At 49.0% G+C, this 18655-nt stretch overlaps 1 protein-coding gene across 1 annotated transcript in view; it reads left to right on the top strand.

Annotated features, from left to right (window-relative positions):
• The window catches only part of LOC138771863 (polycystin-1-like), a 125269-nt gene extending 118645 nt beyond the window's left edge, over positions 1–6624 (top strand). The window contains exons 46-49 of the mRNA XM_069951866.1: positions 2892–3179; positions 3270–3404; positions 3576–3839; positions 5500–6624. Coding sequence (XP_069807967.1) covers positions 2892–3179; positions 3270–3404; positions 3576–3839; positions 5500–6135 — 1323 coding nt within the window. The 3' untranslated portion in view covers positions 6136–6624. The remainder of the gene's footprint in view (positions 1–2891; positions 3180–3269; positions 3405–3575; positions 3840–5499) is intronic.
• Positions 6625–18655: the final 12031 nt, after the last annotated feature.

The raw sequence follows: 18655 nt of genomic DNA, 5'->3' as shown, positions 1-18655 counted from the left end.
GTCCCAGCACAGTGAAGTGACTGAGAACACTGATGGGATGGCTGCTGTTAGGCTGCATTCACACGTTCCGGGAAGTTGTCCAAGCTCACGGATCCGTGCGCACGGACAATTTTACAGCCCATTGCTTTCTATTGGGCTATTCAGATGTTCCGTGATTTCACGGATCCGTGATCCGTTCCGTTAAAAAATAGGACATGTCATTACTCTGCCCCCCCAATCGTCCGCGGCTCTGCTACACCGTCCCCCCAACTCAGCTCTGCTACACCGTCCCCCCCAACTCAGCTCTGCTACACCGTCTCCCCAACTTAGCTCTGCTACACCGTCCCCCCCAACTCAGCTCTGCTACACCGCCCCCCCCCAACTCAGCTCTGCTACACCGTCCCCCCAACTCAGCTCTGCTACACCGTCCCCCCCAACTCAGATCTGCTACACCGTCCCCCCCAACTAAGCTCTGCTACACCGTCCCCCCAACTCAGCTCTGCTACACTGTCCCCCCCAACTCAGCTCTGCTACACCGTCCCCCCAACTCATTCTCTGCTACACCGTCCCCCCAACTCAGCTCTGCTACACCGTCCCCCCCAACTCAGCTCTGCTACACCGTCCCCCCAACTCAGCTCTGCTACACCGTCCCCAACTCAGCTCTGCTACACCGTCCCTTCCCAACTCAGCTCTGCTACACCTTCCCCCCCAACTCAGCTCTGCTACACCATCCCCCCCAACTCAGCTCTGCTACACCGTCCCCCCAACTCAGCTCTGCTACACCGTCCCCCCATCTCAGCTCTGCTACACCATCCCCCCCAACTCAGCTCTGCTACACCGTCCCCCCAACTCAGCTCTGCTACACCGTCCCTTCCCAACTCAGCTCTGCTACACCTTCCCCCCCAACTCAGCTCTGCTACACCATCCCCCCCAACTCAGCTCTGCTACACCGTCCCCCCAACTCAGCTCTGCTACACCGTCCCCCCATCTCAGCTCTGCTACACCATCCCCCCCAACTCAGCTCTGCTACACCGTCCCCCCAACTCAGCTCTGCTACACCGTCCCCCCATCTCAGCTCTGCTACACCGTCCCCCCCAACTCAGCTCTGCTGCACCGTCCCCCCAACTCAGCTCTGCTACAATGTCATCCCCAACTCAGCTCTGCTATAACGTCACTTCCAACTCAGCTCTGCTACACCGTCATCCCCAACTCAGCTCTGCTACACTGTCATCCCCAACTCAGCTCGGCTACACCGTCCCCCCCAACTCAGCTCTGCTACATTGTCATCCCCAACTCAGCTCTGCTACAACGTCACTTCCAACTCAGCTCTGCTACAACGTCTCTTCCAACTCAGCTCTGCTACACCGACACCACCATCTCAGCTCTGCTACACTGTCATCATCTCCTTCATTGTCTAAGCTCTGCTACTTCACCATCATCAGGCAGAAGCATTGCATGATGGGAAATGTAGTTTCCTATCTTGGATATAGATTGGCTTTTAGAAAACTTGTAACTCAGGAATGGCAGCAGCTAGAAAGATGGGAGACGTCTCAAAATACTCAGAGGGACTTGGTGAGTAAGGCCAGCTAGGTTTGGGAGCATTTCATTTTTTTAGCTCTTGGGGGGAATACCCCTTTAATTTCCATCAGGGGAATTGAACCCAGTAAAAAAAAAACTGTTAGTGGTCTCCAGGAAAGTGATTTATCCCTAGACCACAGCCAAATACAGTCAAGCTTGGAGATTCAACTATATCTGATTGCTAATCAGTCCAGTTATGTCTGAAATAAACACTCATAGGCACTGGCTGACAGCATGATTGAGCAGGAAAGATTAATTATGATGAGGAGGGAGGATAAAAGGAGTGGTAAGGTGTGCTAGAGTGCAGCACAAACGCTGAGACATAACTCCTCTTTGACTCTTCATTACAATAGGAGACCTGAGATTGCGCATAATACACTCCCTGGTAACATGCTCACTAGGGGACTGCAAACTAAAGCACACTGTCAGCACTTCAGGTAGGGCCTGGGTTCTGACAGATTCCCTTTAACTTAGGGCTCTATTACACAGCTTGACAGTCTCTGATTTGTTTGTGCAGCCCTTTGTTTAATTTGTTTATCAGCCACATTCATCACATGATTTATAGGCAGGGTAAAACAGGCTGATGAATAATGGTACTTTTACACGGAGCGATAATTTGCCCGATCGCACGATTAACGATTTTGAATGAACTATGTTTTTTTTATAACGATCAGTGTTTAGACGGAACGATACATCGTACGGAAAAATCGTTTTGCAATTGATTTGCGATCGCTTAAGCCTATCTCGCACATATGTAAAATCGTTGAAAGAATGTTTACACTGAACGATCTGCGAATTTTTTGCAAACGATCAACGATGATTTGAGAACATGTTGAAAGATCAAAATGAACAATTTCTCGCTCGTCGCTTGATTGTTCACTGTGATTACACGTACGATTATCGTTAGAATTAGATCGTTATCGTGCAAATTCAAACGATAAATCATTCCGTGTAAAAGGACCATAAGACTGCATTCTCAAATATTAGAGTTTCATTGCAGTACTTCTACGGTACTGCAGTGTCTTTACAGAAATAACACATTACGGCATTTAAATTATGCAGTACCGCAATAAAAATGCAATGTGTGAACACAGCCTGAGCATTTGCTGTTACACAGGGAGATATTTGTCTATTCTGCCGATATTAGCTCCATGTAACTGGACCCTTAGCTTCTCAGCTACTGCCTCATTTAATTGCAGTTCTGCACAGTTTCTGTGAAGACCCTGCAGTACTGCAACAGTAATGCAATGAAACTTCAACATGTGTGAACATAGCCTTACTGATTGCTTCTGTGTCACTGTGTTATTAACCAGTCTCTTTCCATCTTCTACCAGTTATCTTTTCTGCTTGCTGCCATTTGTTTCCTATACCTGGAATTAGCTACCATAAAAGATCTCTGCACCGCAAATTCATCTTACCGTCCGGATTGGACGCAGGTTATTATAGGGCTGACATCCGCAGCCACTGGATTTGTGCATTTCGGAAGGATTTGGCTAGCAAAGTATGTGATGGCCCAATATCATGCACAACCTTGGGCTTTTATCAGCCTGTACAACATAGCAATGCTGTCAAGGATACAAGTAGCACTGTCTGCCTCTCTGCTTTTTCTCATTATGCTAAAGGTGAGACTCTCTATACTGTAGCAACAGAGATTTTAGGTCATAGCAAAACTATACAAATGGTTGTAAAGGTAACAGCATTTTTTTTTCAAGGTTTCTCAACAACTGCGCTTTGTACGGAGATGGTCAATTTTTGGAAAGGCATTTCAAAAGTTAAAACGGGATCTATTGGGATGTGTTCTTTTTATCACAATTGTATTCCTTGCACTCACTCATTGCGTAAGTGTGGTAAGTAATAGTTTTTCTGCTCCAGTCATTCCCCCTGTATGAGCAGTCATTCTATAAGCTATGCTTTGGCGGACATCTATTTATTATATGGTTTGCTATTTTCCCTGCACTTTGCTTACATGCTTTTTTACTTTTCATAATGCTGCTTTTGCCTTTATTATCTTCATTCAGATATCCTATGTGGGTGGACTTCCGGTCTTTCTTCATACCACACAGCATGGTTTTGGACTAAAGAGTTTTCCCTTTGTCGGATTATGTTTTGGATCAGTCCTGTTTGTGATGTGTAGAGGGGTTTTATGTGGTTTAATACTTAGTGTTCACCGCAGTATTCGTGCTGAAAACTACTGCCCAACCTTGGAACCTCAAGATCATGAGATGATTGATTTTCTTGTCAAAAGGTTGAAATTATGGTTGGGAGTAAGCAAAGTAAAAGAGGTAAGGAACTATACAGTATATGGTTTCCATAACCTATGCACATATTCTCTCTATCCTTATTTCTTCTTTCTATTCATGTCTGTCATGTAATATAAAAAATAACCCCTCAGCAGATATATAGTTAATGCTTGCATTATATATACTTTAATTTGGCAGCTCCATCAGTCTGTTAAGTGCCCCATTGTGCTGCTTCTGCTTCCGCATTTTCCTCTAAACCAATGGGCAGGGCCTGAGATCAGTTAGTTTTTTACTCCGCTGCAGCAGTACATGGCTGCTGGCCAATCAGCATTCATAGTCACTGGGCCAACTGACATCACTTCCTGCATTTGGTCTCTTTTTAGCCGTTACTAAAGACCAAATGGCCTTAGTGACAGAGCTTCAAATGCAGCCTCAAATCTTTTGCACATTGTATTATATCTAGGGATGGTCCAAACTCTGCGTAATGATTCCCGCTGTCTGCCCGCTCCGTGGAGCGGGCGGATACAGCGGGAGGACCGCCTGGAAAACTGGGATACAGCCATAGCCATAGGCTGTATCCCAGTTTTCCAGGCGGTCCTCCCGCTGTATCCACCCACTCCACGGAGCGGGCAGACAGCGATAATCTGATGCCGAGCGTTCGGGTTCATACGAACCCGAACCTCGGAGGGTTCGGACCATCCCTAATTATATCTTATAATATTGCACTTCATTCTGTCTACAAAAATGGAACTAAAACTGTCTACAGTTTGCAGTGCATCTTGCACAGCAGGCTGTGTGACAATCTAAGTACATTTGTACTTACTGTGTTTCTACGAGGAAAAGACACAGTGTCTTATATTAATTTTTGCTCCCAAAGATGCGCTAGGTCTTATTTTCAGGGGATTTCTCATTTTTCCATGAAGAAAAATTCACGTCACATGGGCAGTAGGGACAAGGCTCACAATATGGCGACTTCCGGCCACCAGGGGGAGCTCCCCACGGCACACTTGTACAGCACAGCAGGGACAGACCACAGTATGGACATAGGCGACAGGATAACAGAAGACTGTGCAGCTTTACACCTGGGGACAATGGGGATGGCGGTGGGCCATTGATGCCTCTCCTGCACATTTACAAGTGACAGGCATTGAAGGGAACATCAGGGTTGGCAGCAGGTGACGATCTTCATGTCCTGCATGCAGCTGCTCTGCAACAGAAGGTAAAGGTAGGGGACAATGGCAGCAGGCTAAAAAGAATCACAGCTGCATGCTCTGGTGTTCTGTGCGGCAGGAATGCTTTCAAACAAAAACTTCACTAGGTCTTACTTTCGGGGGAGGAGTTATATTTAGCAATTCAGCAAAACCTCTACTAGGTCTTATTTGCTGGGGATGTCTTATTTTCAGGGAAACAGGGTAGACAAGAAGACATAGTTAATATATACAAAGTTCCTTGCATAAGAAGTGGCAAGCAGAGGTGATGGTTAACCATTGTGGTCTGTAGCTGTTAGAGGGGGGTTGCATAAATTTTGAATTCTTTTTACCTTTTCTCACATATGCTTTCTGGGACAGAATAACCAAAGCAAAATTATCTATGTCACCCCGCTGGACTTCTCCTTTAATTTAATAAGTTAGATGTCTCAAAATAGTTATTTTTTTTACTTGTGTTTCAGCTATTTTATTTTTTATTTTTTTTACCTTTCTAGTATCGCCATTCAGTAAAATTTGAAGGTTTGGATTCTCGTTCAACAAGATCTTCCACTGAACCATTCTGTAATAGGTCCACTACTTCCCTGTCAAATGACATCCCAGATTTCCAGCATGAAGAAGTGCTATCCTTAACTAGCCCCCGTCCTTTATATTCGCCTGGTCTAGCTGTGGAGCGCCTTCCCACAGCAGTCACTGACTTAGTAGACAGGATGGATAAAGTAAACAAGGTGCTCAGAGAAGTGTGCACATTGGAGAAAAAGTTGAAACTCTGGCAAACAATACAACAGTCTTATAGAGTTCCTCTTAAAGAAGTAGTGTCATCCCAAGATAATACTAGACAACTTCCACTGCCACGCACGTACAGTACTTTTTCAGAGTCTGCTCTCACTCGTCTTAAATGCAAGGGACCTATTGCAGATAACTACTTCATGTTCCAAAGAGGAACTCCAGAAAGTGCCGGTATGCTAGTATACCCTGCGTCTGCTGGTTTGCTTAACAAAGCCCTCCTCTCCATGAGAAGACCTCACAGTGAAGAAAGATCAGGTGTTCGGAAAAAACATGAAGTTGTGATTCGACCCATGCCGCAGAAACGTAGAGCCTGGGACTCGGAAAGGCCAGAAGATAGCGTGTGACACACAAGTAACACTACTGCTGACTAGTCACACAGCCTGCTGCCACCATCACCACCACCATGATCTGCCTGTCACAAGCAAAGGACAAGTCTGCTCCCTGCCTTAACCAACTGTGACTAACCTTAACCAGCAGCGAGGGCACAAGCCCTGTTAACTTCCTGGAAGGGAGTAGGCATGAGAGTCATATATCCTCTGTGAAAAGAAATTATTGGTTGTTGGTCCCTTAGGGTGATCTTTCTTATATTGTTTAGTTTCAGCTTTGTGTCCACAGCGAATATCAGGTAGTCTAAAAATCCAGAGGCTCAAACTACTGCTGCTTCTCTCTGTGTTTTATACAATGCAGTTTTTTTTTTATTTTAGGTAATCTTTTGGCGTATTGAAAAATATTAGATTTATAAAAGAGACCTTTTTCCTTCGTTGTTGTTTGGGATTTATTTCAGAATTTTCTCCAACAAAGTATATGAAAATGTACAACATTTAATCCCATTGGCAGCAATAAAGACTAGTAGAAAAGTGTAATTATTGTGTTTTTCCTAATTTCCATTCTTACTAGCAACTAGCAAAAGTTATACAAATCACCAATATACACTTATTAAGGGAAATGCTTATAAAGTGTTTTTTCTGTGCACTTACTACTGCATCAAGGCTTCACTTCCTGGATAAAGTGGTGATGTCACGACCCGACTCCCAGGCCGTGGCTGCTGGGGAGGATTATGGCAGAGGGATGCTCGGTGTCCCTTCAGTGCCCTGCATAACACGGGAGTCAGTTAGGAAATACCCACGTGATGTTTTTGTGTTTGGTGATTTTTTTTTTTAAGGCATTTTTAAAAAAACAACCCTCCCCCGCGCTGGCGTTGTTCCTGTTCTCCCCGATCACCGCTGGGGCCCCGCCCACGTCCCGTCCATCCTCATGGGTCACCACAGTGCTGGAGCCAAGTGGGGACCTGCCTGTGTCCCACCCGTTCTCCGCTCTTACATTCTGGCCTGTCACCACAGGTGCCGGAGCAAGGTGGGGGCCCAGCCAGTGTCCTGCCTGTTCTCCCCGGTCACCGCTTGGGCCCCGCCCACGTCTTACCCGTCCTGACCAGGCGCTGGAGCCGAGTGGTGGCTTGCCAGCGTCCCACTGGTTTCTCTGCGCCAGCGCCAATCTATCCGTGAGTCATGTTAAAGCGAATGTACCTGATGGTACATTCACTTTAAGATAGCCCTGGGAAGGGTAACCTGTGGCCCTCCAGCTTTGCAAAACTACAATTCCCATCATGCCTAGAGCAACAGCTGGAGGGTCACAGGTTTCCCATCCCTGATCTAAAACATGTAAATGTGAGGAATGAGCCAATAGAGAAGAAATCAAGGCAATTACTATTTTATGGCATAATATATATAAAGCTTGTTGTTTCATGAAAAATCTGACATTTACGGTTATTCCATATTTCATGCAGATATATTCAGCAAGATCTCCACAGTTATCTTCCATCAGAAATAGCAGAATATTGCATGTTTTTGCCCTTTCGTATATGTAGGCATGTATTAGTCCCAGGGCCGGATTAAAGGGAGGGCACCAGGGGCACATGCCCCAGGGCCTCCACCACTAGGGAGCCTCCACCAGCTCACAACCTGGAAGTAGGTGTCACGGCCGCGGCGGCGTCCCGTGTTCCGGGCCGCCGCCGCGACCTCCTCCTGCCCCATGCAGCCGCCAGGGTCCTTGTGCAGGGACCCGGCGCTGCTGCTAGTTCGGCCCCTGGGGGCGCCTCACCTCTCCTCCGCTCCTGTCTCCGTCTGTGCCGGCCGGCGCGCGCGTCCCCGCCTCCTAGGGCGCGCGTGCGCCGGCTGTCTCAGATTTAAAGGGCCAGTCCGCCCCTAATTGGTGTTGCACACAATCACTCCCTATAAGTTCCAGCCCTGCCTCCTTCCAGGTGTTGGAGCCTCTACATGCTTTCCATAGCGTTTGGCCCAGCTCCCTGTTGTTCCTGATTCCTATCCGCTACCTGGTCCCTAGTCCCTGTTCCTGATTCCTATCCGCTACCTGGTCCCTAGTCCTTGTCCCTGGTTCCTGCTCTCCTGTTACACCATTGCTCCTGTGTTCAGCCTGTCACCTGCGGTTACGCCTACAGACCTCTGCCAGCACCATCTCCTGCCTACTGCTCCCGCCACGCCTCGCCTGCCGTCACTAGCAACCAAGCCAGGGGTAGCGACTTGGGGGTCGCCTGCCGCAGCAAGTCCATTCCGCCTTGCGGCGGGCTCTGGTGAAAACCAGCGGCCCCTTAGACTCCGCACCCTGGTGAGGTTAGTGCCATCGCTGGTGACGGTCCAGTGGATCCACTACTCCAGGCGTTACAGTAGGCTCCAACCATGGATCCCGGCGAGGTGCCTGATATCCACGAAGTAGCCCGAGTGGTCGCCCTACAGGCGCAACAAATCCAGAAACAGTCGCAGCAGATCCAGCAACTCACTGCCGCCTTACAGCAGCATACTACAGCCCAGAGCACACCACCTCCTGCTGTTTTTTCTACACTTTGACTGGCTCTCCCAAGCAAATACTCTGGTGACTCCAAGTTGTGCAGAGGATTCCTGACTCAGTGCACCATGCATATTGAACTTTTAAGTAGTCAGTTTTCCAACGAGCGCTCTAAAGTGGCTTTCATCATCAGCCTATTGGAGGGTAGAGCTCTGGCCTGGGCCACGCCGCTGTGGGACCAAGATGATCCTGTTGCTGCCAATCTCCGAACCTTCCTAGTCGAGTTTCGCTCCGTCTTTGAGGAACCTGCCCGTGCCTCTTCAGCTGAAACTGCTCTCCTCAACCTCTCTCAAGGGAGCTCTTCTGTTGGTGACTACGCCATCCAGTTCCGCACCCTGGCGGCAGAATTAGACTGGAATGAGGCCGCTCTAATAGCCACCTTTAAGAGGGGCCTGTCCAGTCGGGTGAGAGACGTGATTTGCGCACGAGACCTACCTACCTCCCTGAACGAACTCATCCTACTGGCCACCAGGGTCGATACTCGTTTTTCTGAGAGAGAGGAGGAGGTCTGGCATGAACGGCGACTAAGCCTGTCCCGTCGCCATCACAAGCTGGCGCCGGTCTTCCAGAATCCTGACGTTCCGGTGTCCCAGCCGACTCCTGAGATTCCTATGCAGGTGGAACGGGCTCACCTGACGCCTGATGAAAGAATTCGTCGTCTGGAGCTGAATCTCTGCCTCTACTGCGGTGGTTCGGATCACTTTCGGCTGAGATGTCCCCAACGTCCTCAAGCGTCCGGGAAACGCCAGCACCTAGGTCCGGTGGGAGAGGTCTCCCTAACTGTGAATGCCACCTCTCCAAAGTTGTCTGTGCCAGTCTCCATCCAGACACCCTCAGGACAAACTCACCAGACTACTGCCTTTCTCGATTCTGGGTCAGCAGGCAATTTTATTGCAGCTACATTGGTCCAGAGATGGCGGCTACCCGTGACCCCACTAGCCAGACCCCTGACTATCTCCTCGGTCACGGGCGAGATTCTTACCGACCATGTGCACTACCAGACCGCACCTCTAGTCCTCCAGGTGGGCACTTCACATCTGGAAAAGATCTCCTTCTACGTCCTGCCCCATTCTTCTTCCACCATCCTCCTGGGACTCCCTTGGCTGCAATTACATGCCCCTAAGCTGGACTGGAGAACCGGGAAGATTCTTAGTTGGGGTCAGGACTGTTCCAACCAGTGTCTGAGGTCACCTCAGCCCAAGTACTCTATGTTGTCACCCGAGCCCGCCAAGCCTTTGTCCGGCCTACCGGCGGAATACCAAGACTTGCCTGATGCCTCCATCTGCAGGCAAGAAAGAGGGGGAGGCCAAAGGGGGGGGGGTACTGTCACGGCCGCGGCGGCGTCCCGTGTTCCGGGCCGCCGCCGCGACCTCCTCCTGCCCCATGCAGCCGCCAGGGTCCTTGTGCAGGGACCCGGCGCTGCTGCTAGTTCGGCCCCTGGGGGCGCCTCACCTCTCCTCCGCTCCTGTCTCCGTCTGTGCCGGCCGGCGCGCGCGTCCCCGCCTCCTAGGGTGCGCGCGCGCCGGCTGTCTCAGATTTAAATGGCCAGTCTGCCCCTAATTGGTGTTGCACACAATCACTCCCTATAAGTTCCAGCCCTGCCCCCTTCCAGGTGTTGGAGCCTCTACATGCTTCCCATAGCGTTTGGCCCAGCTCCCTGTTGTTCCTGATTCCTATCCGCTACCTGGTCCCTAGTCCCTGTTCCTGATTCCTATCCGCTACCTGGTCCCTAGTCCTTGTCCCTGGTTCCTGCTCTCCTGTTACACCATTGCTCCTGTGTTCAGCCTGTCACCTGCGGTTACGCCTACAGACCTCTGCCAGCACCATCTCCTGCCTACTGCTCCCGCCACGCCTCGCCTGCCGTCACTAGCAACCAAGCCAGGGGTAGCGACCTGGGGGTCGCCTGCCGCAGCAAGTCTGGTGAAAACCAGCGGCCCCTTAGACTCCGCTCCCTGGTGAGGTTAGTGCCATCGCTGGTGACGGTCCAGTGGATCCACTACTCCAGGTGTTACAGTAGGGTTTGTGAAAAAAAAGCAAACAGTAGAGGATACACAACCTCACACAGAGTGTTGTGTATCCTCACTGTTTGCTGCTAACCATGGCTACAGCAGGGCAGCTGCAGGACGGTATATCCTGCTCAGTGTGAGCTAAAGGACCTGTGGTGATGTCAGGCCCATGTGATGAAGGAGAAGCCAGACTCTGCAAGCTGTTGGAGGGGATGTGTATGGAGAGGAGGTCATGCCCATATGAGCAGGTAACCAGCCCTTCAATGTACACACACACACACACACACACACACACAGCACTGCCTGTTACACACTCACACACACACACACACACACACACACACACAGCACTGCCTGTTACGCACACACACACACACACACACACACACACAGCACTGCCTGTTACACACACACCTGCCTGTTACACACACACACACACACACTTGCCCCCCCCCCCCAGTTTCCACAACATTGCCCACATTTTGTGGCGAGACCCACTACCCCTTCAGTGGCACAGTGCACTGTCCACATCACACTGATAATAGACAGAGAGGAGGGGCCCCCCATCACATTGATACTACACAGAGAGTGGGGACCCCACATTACACTGATAATAGACAGAGAGGGGGGGACCCCGCATCACCTTGATAATAGACAGAGAGGGGGGACCCCGCATCACGCTGATAATAGACAGAGAGGGGGGATCCCACATCATACTGATACTACACAGAGAGGGGCCCCGCATGAAATTAAATGAAAACTGACAGTTTTCAACACTGAATTTGAAAGAAATCTACATCTACAAACATTTTCACTACAATACATGAAGAGCTCGGTGTCACAGCCATGTATAATGTTCATGAACATTATAAATCCCCTACAGTAAGGCAACCAATTGTATGGATGACTGTATAGTTTTTTTTTGGAGGGGGGGGGGGGGGGGGGTATGAGAGGCCCCAAACAAAATTGTCGCCCAGGGCCTCCACCAATCTTAATCCGGCCCTGATTAGTCCCATATATAAAATATAGATATATCTCTGATAGAATAGACTGAAGCTAGAACTTGACTTAGGGACATTCTGTATGTGGAAGGTTATGAATCCAAGAAAATAATGCAGAATGCAGAAAAACATCTGAAGAAAACCTTCTGTTGCAGTCAATAACAAGCATGCATCCCATAGGGAAAAATACCATGTTTTTTAGGATAGTGCTTGTCATAGAAACCCTAAAGGGGTAGTCCAGAGATTTTTTTTTTAAGGCAACTTATATCAGAACATTAAAAAGATTTTTAAATTACTTCTATTAAAAAAAATATTCTCAAGTGTTCCAGTACTTATCAGCTGCTGTATGTCCTGCAGGAAGTGGTGTATTCTCTCCAGTCTGACACAGTGCTCTCTGCTGCCACCTCTGTCCATTTCAGGAACTATCCAGAGCAGTAGCAAATCCCCACAGAAAACCTCTGCTGCTCTGGACAGTTCCTGACACAGAAAGAGGTGGCAGCAGACAGCACTGTGTAAGGCTTTGTTCACACTACGTAAAAGTACAGCCGTTGTTGCCATCTGCAACAACGGCTGTACTTTATGCAGCGTGGAACATTGCCTTTTCCTCCACGGGATCCCGGCGGGAGCATAGACACATCGTATACGCTCCGCCGGGATCCCATGCCAGGCCGCAAAGGACTGACATGTCAGTTTTCTGCAGCCGCAATTCAGTGAACTGCGGCTGTAGGAAACCCTGTCAGTTCACACAATGAAGCGAGCTGCTCTGACTGCTTGCTTCATTGTGTCCTATGGGGAGTTTGGATGTGGGCGCACGCTAATGTGCCCGCATCAGAACACTACGGTCATAAAGATCATCCAGCCGGTACTTAAGTACCGTCCGGGATGATCTAAGCAGAGACCTGCCGTTCCAAGACCCGGCCGGGTCACGGAACGGCCGGTCTCTTACAAAGTGTGAACATAGCCTAAGACTGGAAAGAATACACCACTTCCTGCAGAGCATACAGCAGCTGATAAGTAATCCACTTCTTGAAACCAGTTCTCTATCTCCACTGGTATACGGAACGTAATATAGCCAAGTTTTCTAACACCAATAAAATATGGACAGGAGGAGGGACATCTTTTAAAAGCAGGAGTCCCTGTTTCTATACAGTAGACTGAGCAGCTGGCAGGGCCACTGCACGGGGCGCCCAAAGCTAGGGGGCGCCAGGCGGCGCCCGACAGTACCCAGCCTGCAGCGCCCGCATCATTAGGACTGGCCCGAGGATCTGAAATCTAAGTTCCAGATCCCCTGGCCAGAGAGACCTTTAGCTGTGCATACAGCACGCACAGCTAAAGGGAACAGCAGCCGGGGCAGAGACAGCAGCTTCCTGTGCAGGCGGCTATGTATGACAGGTGGCTGCCTGCACCGGAAGTCTGAAGAGGACGGACTCACCAAGAAGAGGAGCTGGAGGCTGCAGGGTCACAGGTGAGTATCTGGTGGGGGATCCTGCACAGAGGGAGCCCCGATATGTCCCGATAAGCCCGACGCCCCCATAAGCCCCGCCCCCGACGATAAGCCCTGCCCCCGGTGCGAGAGCTGACAGGTCACCCAGCTCTCCCCTAATCCTGAATGTCAGTATAATGGAGGTCTCCCAGCTCTCCCCTAATCCTGTATGTCAGTGTATAATGGAGGTCACCCAGCTCTCCCCTAATCCTGTATGTCAGTGTATAATGGAGATCACCCAGCTCTCCCCTAATCCTGTTTGTCAGTATAATGGAGGTCACCCAGCTCTCCCCTAATCCTGTATGTCAGTGTATAATGGAGATCACCCAGCTCTTCCCTAATCCTGTATGTCAGTGTATAATGGAGGTCACCCAGCTCTCCCCTAATCCTGTATGTCAGTATAATGGAGGTCACCCAGCTCTCCCCTAATCCTGTATGTCAGTGTATAATGGAGGTCACCCAGCTCTCCCCTAATCCTGTATGTCAGTGTATAATGGAGGTCACCCAGCTCTCCCCTAATACTGTATGTCAGTATAATGGAGGTCACCCAGCTCTCCCCTAATCCTGTATGTCAGTGTATAATGGAGATCACCCAGCTCTCCCCTAATCCTGAATGTCAGTGTATAATGGAGGTCACCCAGCTCTCCCCTAATCCTGTATGTCAGTGTATAATGAAGGTCACCCAGCTCTCCCCTAATCCTGTATGTCAGTGTATAATGGAGATCACCCAGCTCTCCCCTAATCCTGAATGTCAGTGTATAATGGAGGTCACCCAGCTCTCCCCTAATCCTGTATGTCAGTGTATAATGAAGGTCACCCAGCTCTCCCCTAATCCTGTATGTCAGTGTATAATGGAGATCACCCAGCTCTCCCCTAATCCTGAATGTCAGTGTATAATGGAGGTCACCCAGCTCTCCCCTAATCCTGTATGTCAGTGTATAATGAAGGTCACCCAGCTCTCCCCTAATCCTGTATGTCAGTGTATAATGGAGGCCACCCAGCTCTCCCCTAATCCTGTATGTTAGTATAATGGAGGTCACCAGCTCTCCCCTAATCCTGTATGTCAGTGTATAATGGAGGTCACCCAGCTCTCCCCTAATCCTGTATGTCAGTGTATAATGGAGATCACCCAGCTCTCCCCTAATCCTGTATGTCAGTGTATAATGGAGGTCACCCAGCTCTCCCCTATTCCTGTATATCAGTGTATAATGGAGGTCACCCAGCTCTCCCCTAATCCTGTATGTCAGTATAATGGAGATCACCCAGCTCTCCCCTAATCCTGTATGTCAGTGTATAATGGAAGTCACCCAGCTCACCCCTAATCCTGTATGTCACTATATCAGTGTATAATGGAGGTCACCCAGCTCTCCCAGCATCCTTTATGTCAGTGTAATGGATGTCATCCAGCTCTCCCAGCATCCTGTATGTCAGTGTATAATGGAGGTCACCCAGCTTTCCCATTATCCTGTATGTCAGTGTAATGGAGGTCATCCAGCTCTCCCAGCATCCTGTATGTCAGTGTAATGGAGGTCATCCAGCTCTCCCAGCATCCTGTATGTCAGTGTAATGGAGGTCATCCAGCTCTCCCAGCATACAGTTTGGGACCTTATAGGTGGGAAAGGAGAAGGAAGTTTCTGGAAGTGCGGATCCTGAGATGTTTGTCTGGCAGGTTCAGAAGAGATGAATTGTAGCTGCAAGAAACCGTCATGGAGGCCGGAGCCGGATGGAGAGAAAAAGGGAAAGTGACGCCTCAGATCAAAGAAGACGTCACCTGTGAGTCACTGTATGATGAATTTGTATTGAGTAGAACATTATCTGTTAGGAGCGCTGCACTGCTCTATGCTGCAATACACACACTGCTTCTTCCTAGTAACCCGAATCTTGATAAAAGCCCCCCTTTCTTCCCCACAGCGGAACTGAGTGAGGTGGGGGGGGGGGGGGGGGCGCTTTTATCAAAATTCGCCCTGTTGCCAAAATGACCTAGAAACTGCCCTGGCAGCTGGGCAGCAACAATGGTGGAACAGACTTATTGTACGGTATTGTACGGCATAAAGTCCACTTCCACTATCTAGTAAACACTGTTTAACACGGATTTAAGAACACAAACCTGCGGCCTTCCAGCTGTTGCAAAACTACAATTCCAATCATGCCTAGACAGCCAAAGCTATAGCAGGCATGATGGGAATTGTAATTTTGCAATAGCTGAACAGCCAAAGGATCCCTATCCTTTTCTTAGAAGTGGCAGCCATGGTACGGAACACATTGGCAAACCTTTAACATAAAATTATCTTCCCTGTAGTTTTTTTTTTAGGTTGGATATTGAATAAATGTTATCAGAATTTCAACATTCAGCCATAACATTACATGTCATTGGTGACCCGGAAATCAATGGCGATTTCTGCTGTCCGAGACAGCACCAATGTGTTTTGTAAAAGTGGCCATGGTGCCACTGCCCCAATTGCTGTTATTGGCTGGACAATGGCGGCGATCTATGATAAAATAGATGAGGAAGCGTGCGAGTGAAGCACGTGAAACAGGCTGTCGCCCGTTCACCTGTCTGCATCTATGTATCTGTGTTATATGTGAATAAAGCAAGCGAACTTGATTAAGAAGCTGTGGTGAGTGCCTTGACATTCGGGTCTCTTTGGACTATGCTATGATAAAATAAATATTATTGCTGGCTCTGCACACCTCAGCTAAGTAACTGAGGTGTGGAGAACAGGTGTGTGTGTGGTGTAGGTGCACCATACTCACCTGATCCAGGTGTCCGGAGAGCAAATTCAGCTGTCCCACATCATCTAACTTTGGCTGTTTCTGTCCATCTTCGGCTATCTTTGTAAAGGTTCTTGCTACTTCCCCCTAGCGGCTGATTATGTGGTGTCCCACCATGAGTGTTGCTCGTAGTTATATCCTTCGCAAAAGCCTGTACCAATTGTAAGTAAGTGGTGATGAAGTAGTGTTAAAGATTTGCCACAAGATGTTGCTGTTGAAAATGTATATACTTAGTTGATGCACAGCTGTAGAACTGTAAGGGTTATTGTTTATTGGTACAGTATGTCACATGGATCTTTAGACCAATGAGCGTGTTCTCATTCCTATCACTTCTCTCTTTACTTCTTTTGTATGCACTCTTCACCCATTCACAGCACACCTTATAGGGAGCTGTAGATAGGAAGTCACATGGGTAGAGGAAGTGTAGGGGTCTATTGTCACTTGTCCCTGTAGAAGAAGGACACAAGCCACAACACTCTCTATAGAAGGCTAGTTGGGCCCTGGCCCTCTGCAAGGTCCCCTGTCAGGAACAGGAGAACCAACCCAGAGAGGTCTTTTGTAACTAGACTCCGTAGAGTCAAGATGCAGTTAACCTCTTCTCCTCTAGTAACTAGGCTTGATCGAACATCGGGAAAAGCAACGTTCAATCGAACTCGAACCTAGCCGGACCTTCCACATTTAACTGCTAATGCCTTCACGGTCCGTGCGGAAGGAGGAGACATCCCAGGGACCGCCTGGAATTCCGGGATACAAACATATTACCTAGGCTGAATCCCGGAATTCTAGGCGGTTCCTGGGATGTCTCCTCCTTCCGCACGGACGGTGAAGACATCAGCAATCAAATGCGGAAGGTCCGGCTAGGTTCGAGTTCGATCAAACCTAGCTTTTCCCGATGTTCGATCAAGCCTACAAGTAACGCCGTGGACTAGGAGAGTCACAGAACAGGACAGTGTCCACAAAAGCAGAAGGCTAGGAACTGATCTGGAAAGAGTAAAGTTGCTAGAAGCCTATGAACTCTATCATCGCAGCGCGGGTGTCAGCAGGGAACACTCAGCATTCCGCTTATCCCAGGTAACAAGGTCTGAGCCCAAACGATACAAGGTTCCACAGCTCCTTATGGTAGTATGAAAAACTTTATTGGTACATACAAAAATAATAAAAACTTTAAAACCGCGCCGTCGCGTTGCGGAGGAAACCCTCCTTAGCCATGATTAAGGAGGGTTTCCTCCGCAACGCGTCGGCGTGGTTTTAAAGTTTTTATTATTTTTGTATGTACCAATAAAGTTTTCATACTACCATAAGGAGCTGTGGAACCTTGTATCGTTTGGAATTACCTACACGGGTGACGGCCCGCACCATGATCCACGTGCTCCATTCTTCCTGAGAACTGTGCCAGATATTTATCGCTACTTGCTTGAGGGTGAGCTGATTTTCCCTTCTTCTCCTCCAATATTAACAAGGACTGAGGCTTGTGTCACCCACTAGGACGGGTCCCTCGACACTAGTAGGGCATAAGGTGGCTCATTATGACAAGAGTCGATGCACGGGCACAAGTATTCTCTCCTAAGTGTTCTTCTATTTCTACCTCATCCTCTAACATCCTGGCAGTGCACAGTACTAATTGGGTTGGGACTCTCACAACATCCTCCTCTCTACTCCTCTGACTCTCAGCACGCAACTCAGTCCACACGACTGTACTACTTTTCCTCCGCCCACTGCAGATCTGGATCCTAACATATTAAGTGTCTTATCAAGTATAAAGTGTCGTTTGAGGTAAAGCTGTATGACCTGCTGTACATACGCATTCTCCAAGTAAAGCAGACTTATTTATGATAAAGAGACTCTGTGATGTCTCACCCCGCACCAACACAGTACACGAACATTCCTTGGGTCATCTCCCCTGTCTGTGGGTGGCAGTGCCCATAGTCCGGGAGGGTCATCATTCCACTCCAACAGCCCGGCAGGTCACAGACCACAGGGGAACAAGGTATAACCGGCCCTCATCCTAAAAGTAAGTGTGCCACCATACCTGTGTGCCCAATCGGCACTGGCGTCACAACATAACATCACTGGGCCTGGCTATATCTTGGCCAACCACCTTAGAACTGGCGTCACACTTCACCATCTGCCAAGTGACCCGCCGTACCTCTGCCATAACACCGATAACACCGCGGGGGCATACCACAATTAGTTTATATACCGACCACAATTAGTGTATATACTGCCCTACCGCCTCTGAGTGCTGATCAGCGTCACAGATAAGTGCGCTGCTAATCAGTAACTCCTCCTTTTTGGCGTGGGTTTTTCCCCCTTTTCCTCCCCTTTTTTTTTTCTATATCCTTCCACCACTGTCTGCTGATATGAACCGCCCATAAGTGCAGCATTTATCAGCAACTCCTTTTTTGTTGTAGGTTTTTTTTTAACTGTTAAAAAAACATGTTAAAACCACTACATTACACTACACTACACAGGGCTATGCCAGCATCCGGCTTACCAGGGCAAGTGCTGGGGTCCACAGTGCCGACGGGCCCAGTCCTGTCTGGTACAAAAAATTTTTATTCGGTTGCTGCAGGCAGTGGCTGTATCAGGGCTGTTTTCAGCACCATTAGGGGGACTGCACAGGGTCCCGGTAGCATCACCCACCCCCGATCAGGACAACAGGAGTGCATGGAGACATGGAGAGTGGCTCTTGTGTGTGACAGTCAGTGGCGGCAAGGAGAAAAGAGGCACCTGGCGGGTGGGA

This window comes from Dendropsophus ebraccatus, chromosome 14 (genome assembly GCF_027789765.1).
Source record: "Dendropsophus ebraccatus isolate aDenEbr1 chromosome 14, aDenEbr1.pat, whole genome shotgun sequence".
Lineage (NCBI taxonomy): Eukaryota > Metazoa > Chordata > Amphibia > Anura > Hylidae > Dendropsophus > Dendropsophus ebraccatus.
Note: the sequence above shows the minus strand (reverse complement) of the source record. Positions and strands in the feature narration are given on the sequence as shown.